The sequence below is a fragment of the Bison bison genome, unplaced genomic scaffold (assembly GCF_000754665.1).
Source record: "Bison bison bison isolate TAMUID 2011002044 unplaced genomic scaffold, Bison_UMD1.0 scf7180017864499, whole genome shotgun sequence".
Classification (NCBI taxonomy): domain Eukaryota; kingdom Metazoa; phylum Chordata; class Mammalia; order Artiodactyla; family Bovidae; genus Bison; species Bison bison.
Window position 1 is genome coordinate 5,303,882 of NW_011495058.1, and position 19,978 is coordinate 5,323,859.

General features: G+C 41.3%; 1 protein-coding gene across 1 annotated transcript in view; it reads right to left on the reverse strand.

The window, feature by feature from the left end:
• Window positions 1-19,978, reverse strand: part of HECW1 (HECT, C2 and WW domain containing E3 ubiquitin protein ligase 1) — a 211,042-nt gene that overhangs the window by 88,895 nt on the left and 102,169 nt on the right. Inside the window, exons 9-11 of the mRNA XM_010829072.1 lie at window positions 15,481-15,614; window positions 13,150-13,271; window positions 10,430-10,615 (exon numbers count right to left, since the gene is read on the reverse strand). Coding sequence (XP_010827374.1) covers window positions 10,430-10,615; window positions 13,150-13,271; window positions 15,481-15,614 — 442 coding nt within the window. The remainder of the gene's footprint in view (window positions 1-10,429; window positions 10,616-13,149; window positions 13,272-15,480; window positions 15,615-19,978) is intronic.

A 19,978-nucleotide genomic window follows, 5' to 3' on the forward strand; every position in this document is an offset into this window, starting at 1 on the left:
CAGTATCTGAGGTTATTGATATTTCTCCCAGCAATCTTGATTCCAGCTTGTGCTTCCTCCAGCCCAGCGTTTCTCATGATGTACTCTGAATATAAGTTAAATAAGCAGGGTGACAATATACAGCCTTGACGTACTCCTTTTCCTATTTGAAACCAGTCTGTTCCATGTCCAGTTCTAACTGTTGCTTCCTGACCTGCATACAGATATCTCAAGAGGCCGGTCAGGTGGTCTGGTATTCCCATCTCTTTCAGAATTTTTCACAGTTTGTGGTGATCCACACAGTCAAAGGCTTTGGCATAGTCAATAAAGCAGAAGTTTTTCTGGAACTCTCTTGCTTTTCTGATGATCCAATGAAAGTTGGCAATTTGATCTCTGGTTCCTCCACCTTTTCTAAAACCAGCTTGAACATCTGGAAGTTCATGGTTCACGTATTGTTGAAGCTTGGCTTGAAGAATTTGGAGCATTACTTTACTAGCATGTGAGATGAGTGCAATTGTGTGGTAGTTGGAACGTTCTTCGGCATTGCCTTTCTTTGGGATTGGAAGGAAAACTGACCTTTTCCAGTCCTGTGGTCACTGCTGAGTTTTCCAAATTTGCTGACATATTGAGTGCAGCACTTTCACAGCATCATCTTTCAGGATTTGAAATAGCTCAACTGGAATTCCATCACCTCCACTAGCTTTGTTTGTAGTGATGCTTCCAAAGGCCCACTTGACCTTGCATTCCAGGATGTCTGGCTCTAGGTTGGTGATCACACCATCATGATTATCTGGGTTGTGAAGATCTTTTTTGTAGAGATCCTCTGTGTATTCTTGCCACCTCTTCTTAATATCTTCTGCTTCTGTTAGGTCCCTACCATCTCTGTCTTTTATTTTGCCCATCTTTGCATGAAATATTCCCTTGGTATCTCTAATTTTCTTGAAGAGATATCTAGTCTTTCCCATTCTATTATTTTCCTCTATTTCTTTGCATTGATCACTGAGGAAGCCTTTCTTATCTCTCCTTGCTATTCTTTGGAACTCTGCATTCAAATGGGTATATATTTCCTTTTCTCCTTTGCCCTTCACTTCTCTTCTATTCACTGCTGTTTGCAAGATACATAACAATTAGCTTTGGTAACCTCTACCATGGGACACTTAAATTTTTTTTTTTTACTGGTTTAAAATAATGCTTCAATAAATACTTCTGTACACAAAGCCTTGAGGCATGTCTGATTAGTGTGTATGTTCCAATATATAACAAATGACATTCTTTAAATCTAAAATTAGTTACCCTTCACAAAAAAGGAATACTTACTTTTTTAAATAAAAACTTCTGTACTAGAAAATAATCTTTCAAATACTCTCTTTTGAACAAAAGGTAATATTTGGTATCAATATCTTTGCCTAATTTACCTCAATCAGTGTTCATTTTAGATATGTTTAGGTGTCATCTGACATAAGTAGTCCAAGAAATTATATACAGATTTAGAAATTATTCTTGGGTGAACATGAGCTTATAATTTTGAGTATTAGATGTTATTGTATATGAGTCTTTTAAAGATCTCTATAAAACTCCCTCTATGTCATACAGGGAGTTATTTCATAATGGAGATCAAAGTACTCCCCACAGGACAAAGGTAAATAACTTTCTAAGGATCATGTGAGTTGGTATCTGTGGCTGTTAATAAAATTTCCCAGGACAGCATCCCACACAGACTCAAAAAGGGCTGTATGTCCAACAACATGCAGGGGACTGAAATGATGTCCCCTGAAACATTATGTTAGATTCTCAAAAAGTGATGACAATGACATTAAAAAATATTAGTAAAGAATTCATATACATATGAAGTGTGAGTGAAAAAACCCAACATTAACATGCTTACATGGGATTTTAAACACACAAATACAAGCTAAATTAATATAGAGTAAAAGCAGATTTTTATTATTCAATTATATGCCTTTTTAAGTTTACAAATTGAAGTTAAATGGGTTATATATATGTATATGTGGTAACTTTTAGTATAAATTCCTAAAGGTTGACTTAATTACTGGGTTAAAAGTTAGGAAAACATTATACATTTATTGATCCATATCAACAAACTATCTTCATGAGAACAGTACAGATTTATCATCTTACCGAAAGTCCATGAACTCTTTTTATGGACTTTACTGATGCTGAGTACTGGAAAGAACTCTTAGAAATGCTGAATGGCAAATAATGATTAATTATAAGGGAAGCCAAACATTTTCTCCTAGGTTTACTGTTCAATTTCTTCACTGGAGTACTGTCTACTTTGCCTGTTCCCTTTTTTGTTGTTGGGATGTTAAGGTTTTCTTTATTTTAAATGTGCTTACTCACGTGTCTTCAAATTGCTTTTGATTTTTATTTGCTTTGTTTTCTAATACACAGCATTTTTTTTTACTCCTATGTATACAAATCTTTCAATTATTTGTATCTAGTTATAGATCAGTTAAATGCTTAATTATATTTTACCAGCTTTATTTTTGGTGAATTGTTTCTGAAAATTATTTTGGTACAATGTGAAGTTATAATTCAAAAGCAGAGACATTACTTTGCCAACAAAGGTCCGTCTAGTCAAGGCTATGGTGTTTCCAGTGGTCATGTATGGATGTGAGAATTGGACTGTGAAGAAAGCTGAGCACCAAAGAATTGATGCTTTTGAACTGTGGTGTTGGAGAAGACTCTTGAGAGTCCCTTGGACTGCAAGGAGATCCAACCAGTCCATCCTAAGGAGATCAGTTCTGCGTGTTCATTGGAAGGACTGATGCTGAAGCTGAAACTCCAATACCTTGGCCACCTCACGCAAAGAGTTGACTCATTGGAAAAGACCCTGATGCTGGGAGGGATTGGGGGCAAGAGGAGAAGGGGATGACAGAGGATGAGATGGCTAGATGGCATCACCGTCTCGATGGACATGAGTTTGAGTGAACTCCGGGAGTTGGTGATGGACAGGGAGGCCTGGCGTGCTGCGATTCATGGGGGTCACAAAGAGCCGGACACGACTGAGCGACTGAACTGAATTAAACTTAAAAGCTACTGCACAGCAAAGGAAACCATTGATAAAATAAAAAGACAGCCTACTGAATGGGAGAAAATATTTGCAAATGATATGACTGATAAGAGCTTAATATCCAAAATATACAAATAGTTCATACAGCTCAATGAATCTGATTAAAAAATGGGCATAAGATCTGAGTAGATGTTTTTCCAAAAAAGATGTACAGATGGCCAATAAGCTCAACACTGTTAATCACCAGAAAAGTGTAAGTCAAAACCATAATGAGACATGTCACCTCACTCTTGTCAGAATGGCTAATGTCAAAGGGTCTGAGCTGTGCTAAGTTGCTTCAGTCACGTCAGATTCTTTGCAGTGCCCTGGATTGTAGCCCACCAGGCTTCTCTGTCCTTGGGATTTCCCAGGCAAGAATACTGGAGTGGATTGCCATTTCCTTCTCCACAAAAAGTCTACAAACAACAAATTATGGTGAGGACATGGAGAAAAGAGGATCCTAGTATATTGTTGATAGGAACATAAATTGGTGCAGCTACTGTGAAAATAGAATGGAGGTTCCTCAAAAAACTAAAAATAGAACTATCATATGATCCAGCAATTCCAGTCCTGGGCATATATCCAAAGCAAATTGAAAATATTAATTCAAAAGATACATGCACCCCAATGTTCACAGCAGCATTATTTACAATAGGTAAGATATGGAAATAGCCTAAGTGTCTGTCAATAGATGCACGGATAAAGGAGATGTGGTATACACACATCACACGTACACGTGTGCACGTGCGCACGCGCACACACACACACACTGGAATACTACTCAGCCATAAAAAGAAAGAAATTCTGACATTTGCAACAACATGGATGGATACAGAGGTTATTATCCTTAGTGAGGTAAGTCAGAGAGAGAAAAAAATACTGTTATATATGTGAGGTATGTTATCACTTATATGTGGAATCTAAAAAATAAAACTAATTAGTGAATATAAGCAGACATAGACTCTCAGACACAGAAAACAAATATGCTTTTGTTTTGGTTGCCAGTGGTGATAAGGAAGGGGGGAGTGGCAAGATAGGGGAATGGGATTAAAAGAAATAATCTACTATGTATAAAATGAATAATCAACAAGGATATATTGTATGACACAGAGAAATATCTGTTATTTTATGATAATGGTAGATGGAGTATAATCTATAAAAATACTGCATCACTATGCTGTATACCGGAGAAGGCAATGGCACCCCACTCCAGTACTTTTGCCTGGAAAATCCCATGCATGGAGGAGCCTGGTGGGCTGCAGTCCATGGGGTCGCTAAGAGTCGGACAGGACTGAGCGACTTGACTTTCACTTTTCACTTTCATGCATTGGAGAAGGAAATGGCAACCCACTCCAGTGTTCTTGCCTGGAGAACCCCAGGGACAGGGGAGCCTGGTGGGCTGCCATCAATTGGGTCTCACAGAGTCAGACACGACTGAAGCGATTTAGCAGCAGCAGCAGCAGCAGCAGCAGCAGCATGCTGTATACCTGAAACTAATATTATATTTGAATTATACTTCAATTAAAAATAAATAAGAGTATATTTTTATTAAAAATCATATAAAATCTGCCATCTTAGTTATTTTTTAAATGCACAATTTAGAGGCATTAAGTGCATTCTCATTGTTGTGTGGTCATCACCACTATTCATTCCCTAAACTTTTTCACTTTCCAAAACTGAAACTATGGTCCCATTAAAAGAAATTAGTCCTCATTCTCTCCTCTGCCTCACTCCCAAGTTCCTGATAACCTCTATTCTACTTTCTGTTTCTATTAATACGACTATTTTAGATATCTCAGATAAAAATTGTATGCAATTAAGGTTAATGTAAGCTTTATTTTAAATGAAAGAATTAATGTATGTTCCATTAACAGGAAAGTATTCAAATCTTATTTTGTCTATTTAATCTATTGAACTGATGGATATAAAACACATTTGCCTACCTTTTGCATTTCTTCATTTCCTTTGCAGTTCTTTTATTTTTCTTTATATAATATGTATCTTGTTCTTTTGGCTCATAATGTATATATGATTATTGTAATTTAAACTGTGCCATTGATGAATATAAAATCTTTCTTTGACCTCATTTTTAGGATTTAGATTTCAACTCTCCTTTGTATGATATTAATACACCAACACTGATTTTTCTGTTATTGTTTTCATACTATATTAATATTTATTCTTTTACTATTAAACATTCTAAATTATCTCTTAGGTATGTCTTTTTTAAAGATATATTTGTTTGGTATCAAATCTGATAGTAGCTCCTTTCGGTAAGGAGATAGCATTCCCTATGCGGAGTACTACTAAGTGTAAGGAGTAACAAGTTTATCCTATTTCCACTTGCTGCCACAATTGTTATGCTTGGCTTTACCGTTGTCATTTTATTTTTAAATTCTAATTTTCTTTGCTTCCTTGTGGATTCTTTTGTGTGTTTTTGATACAAACACTGTATTTTGTTTGATTTTATCTTTTGTAGGAATTCAAGAGGGAAAAATCTTGCTTTAAATGGTACAATGATTGCCTTTTAAGTTTGTCAAGCAACTATATTTAGCCTTTGTTTTTCAAATTATCCACTTGACCTCCCCTTACACCCAACTAGGAACTTAGTACCACTTTCCTTGCCCTGCTCACCCACCCACTTTTTGTTTCCTCATCTTTTTTTTTTTCCAGTGATTTTCATTTATTTTATTTTTAGTAATAAAATTTTTTCTATCTCATACATGATTGAACACATATTTTGCTTTAAAATTAACAGTCACTATTGAAGAAACAATGGTTTATTTTTTTAATCAAGTGACCAAGCTGCTGAATCTTAAGGCCTCAACAAGTGTTGCATCTTATTTTCATTGAACAATAAGACCTTCTATTTTGACCACTCCTGTATACATCAATGTTGTTTCTCCAGTGGTTTCCATTTGCCAGATTTAACATGGTGGCCATTACTTTCAGGGGATTCTATCAGGTGAATCCTCATTTCCAGTGCAATAGCTGTTGGCAATCTTTCATCAAAAGTCCATCCATTAGGACTTCTCTATCATGGCTGGCCAAGGAGTCCTGTTTTGGCAGCCAGGGCTTCATTCTGCTGAATATGATATTCCTGAAATCTCATAGATATTTGTTGAGTCATTTTTAAATACTTTCTGTAAGCAATGTTCTGAACAGGTGGTCTCTTCAGGTTTTATTTCTTTTCTTGTAAAGTCTTTAACACAGTCTAAAAAGCAGGTTTCTATAAATTTACTGTAGGTTCCAAGAAATTCCTTAAAATGTTTTATCTGATTAGATTCTAGTATTTGTGCAGCCATATTCTTTTGGTACATTATTAGTCACCTGTTTTGATGCATGAGTTTCCTTTCTGTTCTGGAAAAGTAGTTGTCCAATCTTTGCTTGAATGTCTCCAGTAAGGCCTGATTTCTTCCTTAAGGATAGGCTCTTGCATCTGACCCCATAAAAGGCTGGGGGGCTGTGTTGCCAGTCGATTCTGTTTCCTCATCTTTTTAATTCTGGTCCAGGGATACTGATCCAAATTGTTCTTATACGAGTATTCCATTTTTATTATACATATTTTTCCATACTTTATTGAGCTTTTTCAATACAAAGCATTATCATTTTAAAGCAATTATTTACATTTATATTTGTGTATTTTATTGATTAAAATATCCATCACCAAAGTTTTTCAATGCTTGATTTTCCCATTATTGATTTTCTCTTCTGTATCATTTGTGAGCCATCTGAGAATGGCTTTTGGTGTTTTCTTAGGGCAGGCAAAAGAGTAGGGTGAGCCCTGAAGTCTTGCACATGAGGATTTTCCCTACTGTCTTCACACTTCAATAACAATGTTTTCTGGAAATGGGATTATTGAGCTTCAATCTTTCTCATCAATAACCTGTAGTCATTGTTCTGTGGATTTCTACAGTTTGGTTTTATGGATGGGAAGTTTGTGGTTTGTCTGATTTTTAATTCTTTTGTAAATGACTTTCACATTATCATGGCTGTATATTGATAAGATTTTTAAAGTCTCGATGTAAAGACATTCCAGAGTAGCATTTATTTTAATTAATTTTACTGTAACTCAGTAAGTCCAATTAATCTGCCCATCTGAACAATCTGTTGTAGATCAAAGCTTTATTTTAAATATTTAATTAATAATTTAATATTTATAGTTCATATTTACTTATTGCTACTGTATCATTATTTTAATTTCTTCTTCAAGAATATCTATAAGCCTTTCATCCAACAGAGACTTAGTGAGGGCCAGCTATGTGCCAGACACTATTCTAGGCCCTCAGAAGTTTCATCAATGAGCAACACAAAGACCCCTGCTCTCAAAGAGCTTAAAATTCTGCCAGGAGAAACAGACAAGACAGTACCTAGAATAAACATGTAAACTCTACAAAGAAGCACACAGGCAAGGGGTCTTAAGGGAGTTTGTGATATTAAATTGGTTCTTGCTGAGAAAGTGAGATACATTTTTTTCTGGTTTTCATATATTTTTTTCACTGTATCCTTCACTGGTTGCAAAATGGTACCTTCTCTGTGCTTTGGGGGCTGCTTCCACGTTCATACTCTATAACCAGGATTCGATTTTACATAGTGTCATTTCTCCTCTCTTTTATCCCTACGCTGTTACATTTCGTTGTTCCATGAAATCTTAAACCATTTATCCAGCCCACATCCTTTTCTAGTTTTTAACTGTAGTAAGAACACTTAAATGAGTTTTCCTTTCTAACGAATGTTAAAGTGTAAAAAAATAAAAGAAAAAATTTAAAGTGCATAAAGTACAGTACTGTTAACTATAGGCACAATGTTGGATAGCTGATCTCTAGAACTTATCTTGCATAACTAAAACTCTATTCCTGTTGAACAGAAACTCCTTACTTCCTCCTGCCCCCATCCCTGGGCAACCATGATTTTACCGTTTCTATGAGTTTGACTGTTTTAGATCTCTCATATAAATGGAATAATGCAGTCTTTGTCCTGTGATTAGCTAATTTCATTTAACACAATGTCTTCCAGGTTCATCCATGTTGTAGTATGTCAGAATCTTCTTCTTTTTTAAGGCTAAATAATACTCCCTTGTATGTATATACCACCTTTTCTTTATCCACTCATCCATCAAGAGACATTTAGGTTGCTTCCATATCTTTGCTATTTGATTAAACCACAGTAGTACAGATATCTCCGAGATTTTGAGTTCAGTTCTTTTGAATCAATACCCAGAGTAGGATTGCTAGATCCTGCGCCGGTTCTGTTTTCTTCTGTCTGCTTTCCTCTGGCTTGTTTTCTATGTGTGGGTTCTTCTTGCTCAATATAAGTCATGCGTTCTTGTGCCATTGTGTAGATGATAAACATATCTTTAAGATGTTTATTTCTATTTTCTGAAGAAAATTATACTAAAAGATATGCTTTTTCTCAAGACAAAGATTCTGTTTCCTTCACAAAGCAGGTCTTCAGAGGCCTCGTATTACTTTGTTGTTATGTGCATATTCCTTAGTAGAGGCCACCTCCATCTCACACCTGTCCCCGACAGGCTGTCACCTGTCCTACTGCCTGGGCCCCACCACCACCTGGATGACAACCATCCTCCACAGCTCAACCCTGGAGCCAACCTGAGGTGCACATGCAACCCCTATTGATGTTGGGCAGAGGCTGTGTCCACCCTCTCCAGGTTTTCAAGATGACAGGTGAGTCAGATGCCATTTGGTCTTCCTTGTGGGGATGATGTGCATTCAAAGGCACCAAACAGCTCGGACCAGCCTTCCTCTTCCTACATCAGATCAGATCAGATCAGATCAGTCGCTCAGTCGTGTCCGACTCTTTGCGATCCCATGAATCGCAGCATGGCAGGCCTCCCTGTCAATCACCAACTCCCGAAGTTCACTCAGACTCACGTCCATCGAGTCAGTGATGCCATCCAGCCATCTCATCCTCTGTTGTCCCCTTCTCCTCCTGCCCTCAATCCCTCCCAGCATCAGAGTCTTTTCCAATGAGTCAACTCTTCGCATGAGGTGGCCAAAGTACTGGAGTTTCAGCTTCAGCATCATTACCTCCAAAGAAATCCCAGGGCTGATCTCCTTCAGAATGGACTGGTTGGATCTCCTTGCAGTCCAAGGGACTCTCAAGAGTCTTCCTACATGGTGCACACTAAAAGCGAAGGCTGTTGACTCTGAACGTGTTGACAAAGTGAGAAGCACGTTGGCTGGTGAGAAACCAGAAGATGGTCTAGTGTTCTGGAACCTGCTCTGTTTCTTTTGTATAGAAAGCACGTTTCCCACACCATGTTTCACTGTCATTCTCCCAGTGGAGGCCACATCTGGTAAATAAGAGTAGATTCTGTCTATGGTAGTTTTTCCACCATGCAAGGCACCGCCTGCCAAGGTCATCCTTGACTGCAGAGCTGGTCATAGACATTCATTGTACTGGCGGACTTGCATCAATTAGAGGACACAATCTTTCCTCCCATATTTCAGAGGGCTTAGGTACTGGGACATGACAAAGTGTGGGAGAGGGGTTTCTGGTTTCCAGGGCACTGTGAAGCCCCATCAGCCGACTTCGAGGAACTGTGGTTTTACATGGTTATAATCACAGATGAAGAGAGCTGCATGATGCAGTTTCCTGTTGAGACACATATTTGCTGGCAACACTCCTGATTCTTTTGACACTAGAAGACCGAAGGAGTCTCTCTACTAAAGTTTATAAAAGATTACACAGGGACAATTCCTCGGTAGCCTGTTTGACCTGTCCTATAAATACATGAAAGTGATTGATGGTGATTAAGAAAGAGCATTCTTGCTTTAGCTGACTCAGCTAGGCTTCTACAGCATCCCTGGGAAAGACTAGTTTTGGTTAATGCCACACAAAAGCAAAATGCAAGCCAGTAACACTTCGTTGGCCCAATTCACCCTGTTTTAATGAGAACTGAAGGCTTATTAGGGAAATCACAATGAATAACTTAATAATGTCACTCCCATTTAATTAATAATTTAACCCTCTGAGAGGGAACTAAGGAGGCAAAACAATAGAAAGGTCATTGAATAGAATCTGGTTTCACGTTCCAAATCTAAATTAAGAAATATGGAGCCTGTAGTTCTCAACTGGGTGTGATACTGTCCCCCAACCCTCCTCCCCACCCAGGGGACACAGCAATGTCACAACTTGTTGGAGGTGCTACTAGCATCGGTGGGCAGAAGTCAGGGACATTTGGAAACATTCTAAACATCAAGAGACAGAAATCCCAATGCGGATAGTTACCCTCCCTTCTGCCTGGTGGCCAATAGCACGTCTCAGGTACGGGCTCTGAATCTCATCAACCTCCCTCCTCACCTGCTCATGGGTCTTCACCTTCTGATGTAGGGCCCCAGTAGCAGTCATGCTCACCTTTCCCTGCTGGTCCGTTTTGATCTCCCAGCCCCGGGGCAATTCCAGCCGCGTGTCCGCGAACATGTTGATGAAATTCACCAAGTCTCGGTTGTGCTGGTAGCGTTCGAAGTTGCGTGCATCCCGCCGGACTTTGAGGATCATGTGCTTCAAGCAGGTGCTACTGGTGAAGACTCGGTAGGCACTCTGAGATGGGGTCCAGGCAGATGGGGAAGGGTGTGGGGATTAGGAAAAACACAGACCAAGCATACTTTGAGCACCTTAATGGGATGCGATGTGGTTGCTACACAGGGATTTATTGTGAGCATTGAGGAGGAGGCCTTGGAAGCAGAGATCTTGCTCCAGAAGTAAATACCTGCCCACCGCGAACACACATGGACTTCCTCACAATCTGGCTCTACCACTGCTCCAGCATCCTAGGACACTGTCCAACTCCCCTGCATCTCAAGTTCCCCTTCCCCTCCTCCCTCCCCAACCCACTCTGCCCCAGCCTGGTTCTGCTCCCCTGAATCTCCTTATGACTCTCTGAGCATCTCCTCCCTCTCCTCCCTGGTTCCTCCTCTGACAGCACAGATTCATCCTTGGTCTTCTTCAAAGTGTTGAAAGTGAAAGTTGCTCAGTTGTGTCCAACTCTTCGCAACCTCATGGACTATACAGTCCATGGAATTCTCCAGGCCAGAATACTGGAGTGGGTAGCCTTTCCCTTCTCCAGGGGATTGCTCCTCTTATCCATCTATATAACAGGGTGTATTAGTTAAAGTTCCCTGTGAATTTTAGGTGGAAAAGGAAATGGCAACCCACTCCAGTATGAATTTTAGGGCTGATCTTCAAAGGTCTGCGACTCCTTTCTATGTACAAACGTGACTGTTTGTAGGGGTTGGAAGATGAGAAGAAATGAAGAAAGCTTCAGGAGTTTCTAGTTGTGCCACATAACCATTTTATGCTACCTGGGGCTGGTGGGTGTGTGTGGTTCAGGGAAAGACTGTGAGTAGCCAGAGCAGGCTGGGGAACAGCTCAGAGAGCACCACTATCTAGCTTTCTTGTCCTCCGTGACTCACCCCTGTACCACTGGGCAGCAGCTCTTGATCTAATCACTAGATGCCCAAGAGGTTTCCTAAATATAACCTGCTCAAAAACTAGTCCCTCCTCCCCTGCCACAGCTCCTATCACCTAATCAAACTACTGTTGAATGGGGACACCTAACTCAGGGGGGGGGCAAAGCAGAAAGGACTCAGACTTTCTTGGGTCCTCACCCACCATCCCCCTCAATCATAGTGGTCCCAAGCATGATTGATTCCCTGCAGAAATATCTCTTAGGCTGAGTTGTTTTTCCCTGCTCCCAGACCCTTTCTTAGGGAAGCACTTGATTATTGCTCACTTAAGCATTTGAACCAGGCTCTGTCTTAACCCCTCAGTCCCTCTCCCACAATTCTACCTGAGAAAATAACCTCTCAAACAGCTGGATTGTGTAACTGATGATAATGTCTGAGACTGCAGCTGGTTCTGGTTGCCTACTGAGGTAGATCCAGGTTCCTTTCCATGATGTACCAGGTAATTTGCTGCTATTCTCCACCCTCTGTTCCCACCTCTACCTGTCACCACACTCCAGCCCCACTAGACCCAGTCCCAGGCTGAGTCCTTTCTCCCACTGCCTAGAACCCCTGCCCTGTCAACTTTCAACTTTCAGGACTCAGTCTCCTCAGGACTGCTCCCTGAGTGTCCAGAGCATCACGTGTGTTTCCAGTGCACTTTGTTCCTCCCAGAGGACAGCTTTGTCCTATCACATTAGACTCATTTTTGCATGTCTGCTGCCCAACAAAACGGGGAGCTTCTGCTGATCAGGTATCACCCTAATCTGTCTTTACATCTAGCACCTAGATCTGTGCCTGAATCACAGAAAACACATGTCAAATGAAAAAAGCAGTGACTATAGTAATATCAGGATATCAGGGGGGCTTCCCAGGTGGACTTCCCTGGTGGCTCAGATGGTAAAAGCATCTGCCTACAATGCAGGAGACCCAGGTTCGATCCCTGGGTCAGGAAGATACCCTGGAGAAGGAAATGGCAACCTACTCCAGTACTCTTGCCTGGAAAATCCCATGGACAGAGGAGCCCGGTAGGCTACAGTCCATGGGGTCGCAAAGAGTCAGACCAAGCATGCATGCCAATATCATGTCATTGCTTTCTTGATGATACCAAAAAAAAAAAAAAAAAGAGAGAGAGAGAGAGAAAGCTAAATATGTAAAAATCACATTAAATTAACCATAAGCAGATTATTTGATAAACTAATCATATGAAAAGGAAACCTATTATCTATTTTAAACTTTCTTTAATGAAAGTGATTTTATAAAATGATTCAGGTTGAAGGGAATCTGTCAATTTCCTAATTTTGTCTCTTAAAAATTTAACTCTAATAAAAATACACCTTTGTTTCCAAATACTTTCACTGACATTAACCCATTTGAATCTAACAAAAACCCAAAGAAGATACAGCATTCTTAAATCTAGCTTTTCTCCTTTTGGGGAAACTCACAGAGAATAGAAAGGAACCATGTTTTTTCTGTTCCTCTTCCCTGTCCCCACTCCTCACGCCACCCCACCCCACCCCCTTGCCTGAGTTAGAATGCTATCCTCTTTAATCTGTCCAATACTTTGCAAAGTTGTGTTTCGGGTCTTGCCAGAAGCCAGGCCAGGCCCCCTCTGTGTGTGGGAACACTCACATAGTTGGCATGCAGTACAGTGAAGAACTCAGGGTTGGTGATGAATTTGACCGCTGGAGACTGTAGCAGCAAGGTGATTTTTTGCGAGTTCACTGGAGAAAGTGACCCATCTCTTCTCAGATCTGGAAGAAGTGAAACAAAGCAACTGAATGCACTGGAAAAAGATCGCTTCAATTAGAGGACTTCTCTTTTGTGGCACTAGCAGCCTACAAGCCTTCACCAGCGTTGCTGGAGAGGACTGTTGTTGTGAATGGTGATCCAACCAGTGTCACAGTGATGGCCAGGTGTCCCAGCACTGTGTCTCAGTTGAGACTCATTATTTCCCAGAGTACTCCAGTGTAACTTCAGTTGGATCAAGTCCTTGAATAACTTGTCCCTTTTATCCCAATGAATTTTTCTTATTTTCTTTACAAGTTGCTCACCATAGCTATGTCAGTTTGTTTGCAGAAAGGATCACAATCCTTCCTCTCCCTTCATCCCCATCACTCTGAGACTTTGCAGCCTCTCCCCATGTTAAATCAAGCTGGCCTTGAGTTTTGCTTTAACCGACAAAATTTGCCAGAGGTTCTGAACCAGGGTTTTGAGAGGCCTGTAGGTCCCCACTTACTTTCTCTCCCTCATCATGAGAACAGCCTGTACAAGATGAAAAGCCATGGGGAGCAGGGACAAGCCACCCTGGCTGAGGCCACTTCAGGCCAGCCAGCCTGCGGCCTATTCCACAGCTGACCAAGGAGGCATGGGTGAGCCCAATGCCCTGAGGAATTACCTGGCAGAGCTCAGCTCAAACTGCCCACCTGCAGAATTGGGGCAGGGGGAGGTTAATACATGGCTGTGAGCTTCAGATACTAAGCTTTGGGATAATTTGTTATACAGCAAATGCCAACAGATCCAACACCAAACCCAAAAAGGAATTTTCTCTTCCTTTTCCCTCATATTTCCAATTATTCTACCACCTTACCAAATCTCTCTCAGCAGTCAAAGGAATTAATAATAGAAAAACCTTAACTAGTCCGTTTAGTTAATATATCTGATAAAATGATTAGAATGGAGGCATTTAAAATTGTTGATGGAACTATATATGTGTATTTAAAAAAGGCCATGAAAGGATCCACTCTTCTGCTTTTCAGAGACAGCTGAGACCTGCAGGATGCGAAACACGTGGCTGTTTGCTCAGACTGCTCTGTACATGTTATCTGCCATCATTTACTCAATTTAAGAGATTTGGATTATCAGGATGTCGCTGTGATAATCTTACGCTATTACAGGTATAAACAATAGAAAACAATCTTTTCATCGAAGACAACTTTATCGTGATCATAGGGGCAAGAAGCAGGGGAGGGCTAAATTAGGAGTTTTGGGTTAATCACTATATAGATGCTTCCTTGGTGGCTCAGACAGTAAAGAATCCGCCTGCAATGTGGGAGACTTGGGTTCGATCCCTGGGTTGGGAAGATCTCCTGGAGATGGGCATGGCAACCCACTCCAATATTCTTGCCTGGAGAATTCCATGGACAGAGGAGCCTGGCCAGCTACAGTCCATAGGGTCACAGAATTGGGCACGGCTGAGCGACTAAACACATATATAATATAATAAAATATAACGTAATATATAACAGGGATCTACTGTACAGTACAGGGAATTATATTCAATATCTTACAACAGTCAATATGAAAAAGAATATGAAAAAGAATATATATGTGTGAAACAGAATCACTTTGCTGTGCACCTGAAACTAACACAACATTGTGAGTCCACTATACTTCAGTTAAAAACAAACAAAAAAGAAGCCAATCTCAGGCTTTTCGAATATTTACATCCGAGTTCCATTCAGGCAGATTCAAAGAAATGAACACCAGACCCCCTAGTGGATGCTGATGGTATTTGGTAAAAAATTTTCCTGGGTGGTGGTGTATTTAAAATCATAAGACCAATGGAAAACCTCTTTACTGCCAGGTTCCTCTCTCAGGGGGGACTGTATTGATATTTTATTTTAAATACAAACAAGTCTTATTCCTATTGTTGTCACGTGGCTTCTTGGAAGGAGACCTTGAATTCTTATTGGATCTTTTACTTACAAGTGGAAAACATCCTTAGGACACCAATAAATAAATTTACACAACAAGAAATGATTAAGACACTGAAAAAAATCACCTTGATGCACAAGTACAAGTTCTCTTCACTGTGAATCCACTTTTTCTTTACATTCCTGGTGAGACACTTCTGTCTGTTTTTACCCTGCTGGCGCCAAGCATCTTTCTCCTCCTGGATTTTGCCCACCTCCCTGCTCTCCCTTATCCACCTTCCATCCCATGGGTATCCACTGGCCATACCTAAGCTCGAAGATTCAGCCTCTGAGTCACTCCCACCTCCTCCACCGCCTCCTGCTGGAACTGGATCACAAATTTGGCTACCAGAATCTTCTTCAGGCCTCTCTGTAGCAATGGTTCGCTGAATGTTTTGATAGCTTTGCATCGGAAAGTGAAAAGACAGGAGTTAACTTTGGTTTGTTGGCTTGTTGAGGGGCTGACGCTCTGTCAGGTAAGTGGGGAAATCTGTAAAAAATTGTCTTGGATGTCAAGAAATGTCAGGAGAGAAGTGCTCAAAATTTTCCCAAGATACCTCATTTGCAAGACAAGTATCTCTAGGTGATTTGACTTCGTTTTGTTTTGTAAGCTATGATGAGTTTTAATTACGGTGACTCAAAAAAAAAATCAACACACAAAAAATCGTTATAAAAAACAGCCTCTGCCCTGCATTAAATGAAATTGGACTGAGTCTAAAATAATGGTGTGGGAAGGAACTTAAAAATATTACAGCTAAGATATCAAATCACCTCTCTTTGATTGTGATAAGTCTACAAACTAAAAGTTCTACTCGTTTTTATTTGACAGTTAACTGGTATGACTAGGAAGGAGTGTGCAAAGATTATACACTAAAAGATGCAAACTAATATATATAGAATTGATGAACAACAAGGGCCTACTGTATAGCAGGGGAACTATATTCAATATCCTGTGATAAGCCATAATGAAAAAGAAATATATATATATATATATATAGAGAGAGAGAGAGAGAGAGAGAGAGCTGAATCACTTTGCTGTACAGCAGAAATTAACTCAATATCATAAATCAACCATACTTCAATAAATAACATTTTTAAACATTAAAAAAAAAAAACCACTGGCAGACAAATAAATGCTTTCAGCTTATATGAAGGTTCCTTTGAGTTTTCTTCCAAGTTGGAGAATGAGTCAGTAGGCCAATCAGTCACCTAACTGGGTACTTACTAAATATTCACTGACTCTTCCAATGGGGCCTGCTCTGTGCTGGACTTTCAGACCAAAGAGAAGACTGGAATATGATCTCACTCTGAACACTCACAGTAAGGACACAGCAAAAAAGGGAAAGGCATGTAGACCATGACTCTGGTGATGTGAACATGATGCCCTACATGTATTAGAGTTATGAACAGAGACAAGGAAACACCCAAGCCAGCGTATGGACTTATCAGGGAGCTTGGAGGGAAGGTACACAGAGGAAATAAAACATGCCAAAGACTTCACCTGAGAGAACTCTGAGAAGCTTGGTGGTGGCACCAGGATGTGTAGGCATTGGGCAGGGCCAGGGAACCAGCACAGTGGCAGAAAGCACCTAGGAGGTGCCAGCACTGGTTGGAACATTGTTCTCTAGGCCCAGAGCTACATCAGAATCACTTACAGGGCTGGTGAAAACAGGCTGCCAGGCTCCACCCCCAGAGTCTCTCTGACTCAGTAGGTCTGGGGATGGAGTGATAGGAGGAAAGAACGTGCATTTCTAACTAGTTCCTAGGTGATGCAGCCGCTGCTGCTGGTCCAGGGATTGACTTGAGAACTGCTGCTGTAGGGACTGGACAGCTGCTGAGAAAGAGGCAGATTCAGCTCTACACTGACCCCCAACTATGTAGAGTGCATGGGAGGAGAAAAGCCTGGAGTCCGCGAGAGCAGCTGAGAACTACCGCATTGGTCCAGGCTGGAGATGCTGAAGCCTGGACCCAGGCAGGCGTGGTGTATCATGCTGGTCTCTTAGGATGCTGCTGGGCAAGGGGATCACCCACATATTGTAGGGATACTAAGATCACCTACGCCTGCCTACCTAAACCTCCCTGCCTGCCTGAACTACGCCTGCCTAAACTGAACCATACCTAAAGTATACCTGCCTGCCTAAGCCTCACTGTGTTTTGTATGCAGGTGTCCAGCTGTCTTGTTCTTTGCTTTGCTTCCTTCCTCCATCCTGTGTGACCTTGACTTTGCCTGATGTCTCTCAGCCCACTGGTGCACAGGACAGGAATTCTGCCTCCCTTTTCTTCCTGGCACAGTAGGAACGAGAGAAGGGACAGAACTTAAGAGATCTTTAGCAGCCAAACTGTAATAACGTTACATGTAGAGTTAACAGGATTTGAGGCCTGGATATGGAAGCTGGAGAAGAGGGAAGGAGGGCTTCTGCTTAGAGCAGGTGGGTGGAGGCACCAGCCATGAGGAAGACCAGGTGGGATGGGCGGGTTGGCAGGAAGATTTTAGTGTGGATTTGGACAGGTTGACCTGGAGGTTCCAGAGGTCACACCAATGACCATAGTCAGGGGAGCATTGCTATGTGGGTCATGTGCTCAGAGAAGAGATGTGGCAGTGTAGGAAGAAGCGTCAAGAGAAGAGGGACCAGCATCTGGAGAGCCGCGAGTAGTCAGTGCGATCCAAGGTAGGGGCATGGGAGATACTGTCACACAGACAGGGTCTTCTGTCCTGGCATTCTGAAGACCAGTGACCTTTCTTTGACCTTTAAGAGGAGTTCTGGGGACTTGCCTGGTGATCCAGTGGTCTTAAGACTCTACGTTTCCACTGCTGGGGACAGGGGTTTAATCCCTGTTCAGGGAACGAAGATCCTTCATGCTGCTTGGCCAAAAATAATACATAAATAAAATAAAAAGGAGTTTTGTTTTCTAGTGTGGTTTCCAGACTACCTGCCAGAGTGATAATCTGGGTGATTATTATAATTACAGAAACTGGAGCAAAATTGAAATCTGCACTTGTAACAAATCTTCAGATGGTATTATCTACATTCAGATGGTATTATCTACATATTCACTGGTCTGAGGTTTTATTTTAGCTAAGGAGACTCAGCCACTCCTTCCTGACACCCGGCAGAATGATGGTTTTGCCTGCAGCAGTTACTGGGAGGCATTCCTGAAAGGGCCTCTTATGAGAAAATGTGGAAGGACAGGAATGAGCAAAAAGCAGAGACAGAGAAAGGCTTAGTGTGTTTAGCCCCCACATGTCTGTGGCAGGGAGGGTGCAGGGAAGGTGCAGGCTGTTTGTGATGTTCCTGAGTTCTTGCTGGGACTCAAGTAATGCAGCCTTGGGCAGGGGTGGGGGGGTTACTCAATGAGCCAGTGAGAAGCTGCCCAAGGGTGTAACCTTGACCTGGGGGAGGAGTGAGGCCTGCCAAAGACCAAAGGACCTGCTGTCAGAGGATCCCCTAAGTGGCTCAAGGCAGGCTGCATTTTCCAGTCAGTTCAGTTCAGTCACTCAGTCGTGTCCGACTCTTTGTGACCCCATGAATCACAGCACGCCAGGTCTCCCTCTCCATCACCAACTCCCAGAGTTCACTCAAACTCACATCCATCGAGTCAGTGATGCCAGCCGGCCATCTCATCCTCTGTTGTCCCCTTCTCCTCATGCCCCCAATCCCTCACAGCATCAGAGTCTTTTCCAATGAGTCAACTCTTTGCATGAGGTGGCCAAAGTACTGGAGTTTCAGCTTTAGCATCATTCCTTCCAAAGAACACCCAGGACTGGTCTCCTTTAGAATGGACTGGTTGGATCTCCTTGCAGTCCAAGGGACTCTCAAGAGTATTCTCCAACACCACAGTTCAAAAGCATCAATTTTTTGCCACTCAGCTTTCTTCAGAGTTCAACTCTCACATCCATACATGACCACAGGAAAAACCATAACCTTGACTAGACAGACCTTTGTTGGCAAAGTAATGTCTCTTCTTTTGAATATGCTATCTAGATTGGTCATAACTTTCCTTCCAAGGAGTATGCGTCTTTTAATTTGATGGCTGCAATCACCATCTGCAGGGATTTTGAGGCCCCGCAAAATAAAGTCTGTCACTGTTTCCACTGTTTCCCCATCTATTTGCCGTGAAGTGATGGGACCAGATGCCATGATCTTCATTTTCTGAATGTTGAGCTTTAAGCCAACTTTTTCACTCTCCTCTTTCACTTTCATCAAGAGGCTTTTTAGTTTCTCTTCACTTTCTGCCATAAGGGTGGTGTCATCTGCATATCTGAGGTTATTGATATTTCTCCCGGTAATCTTGATTCCAGCTTGTGCTTCTTGCAGCCCAGCGTTTCTCATTATGTACTCGGCATATAAGTTAAATAAGCAGAGTGACAATATACAGCCTTGATGTACTCCTTTTCCTATTTGGAACCAGTCTGTTGTTCCATGTCCAGTTCTAACTGTTGCTTCCTGACCTGCATACAGGTTTCTCAAAAGGCCGGTCAGGTGGTCTGGTATTCCCATCTCTTTCAGAATTTTCCACAGTTTATTGTAATCCACACCATCAAAGGCTTTGGCATAGTCAATAAAGCAGAAATAGATGTTTTTCTGGAACTCTTGCTTTTCTGATGATTCACGGATGTTGGCAATTTCATCTCTGGTTCCTCTACCTTTTCTAAAACCAGCTTGAACATCTGGAAGTTCACGGTTCACATATTGCTGAAGCCTGGCTTGGAGAATTTGGAGCATTACTTTACTAGCATGTGAGATGAGTGCAATTGTGTGGTAGTT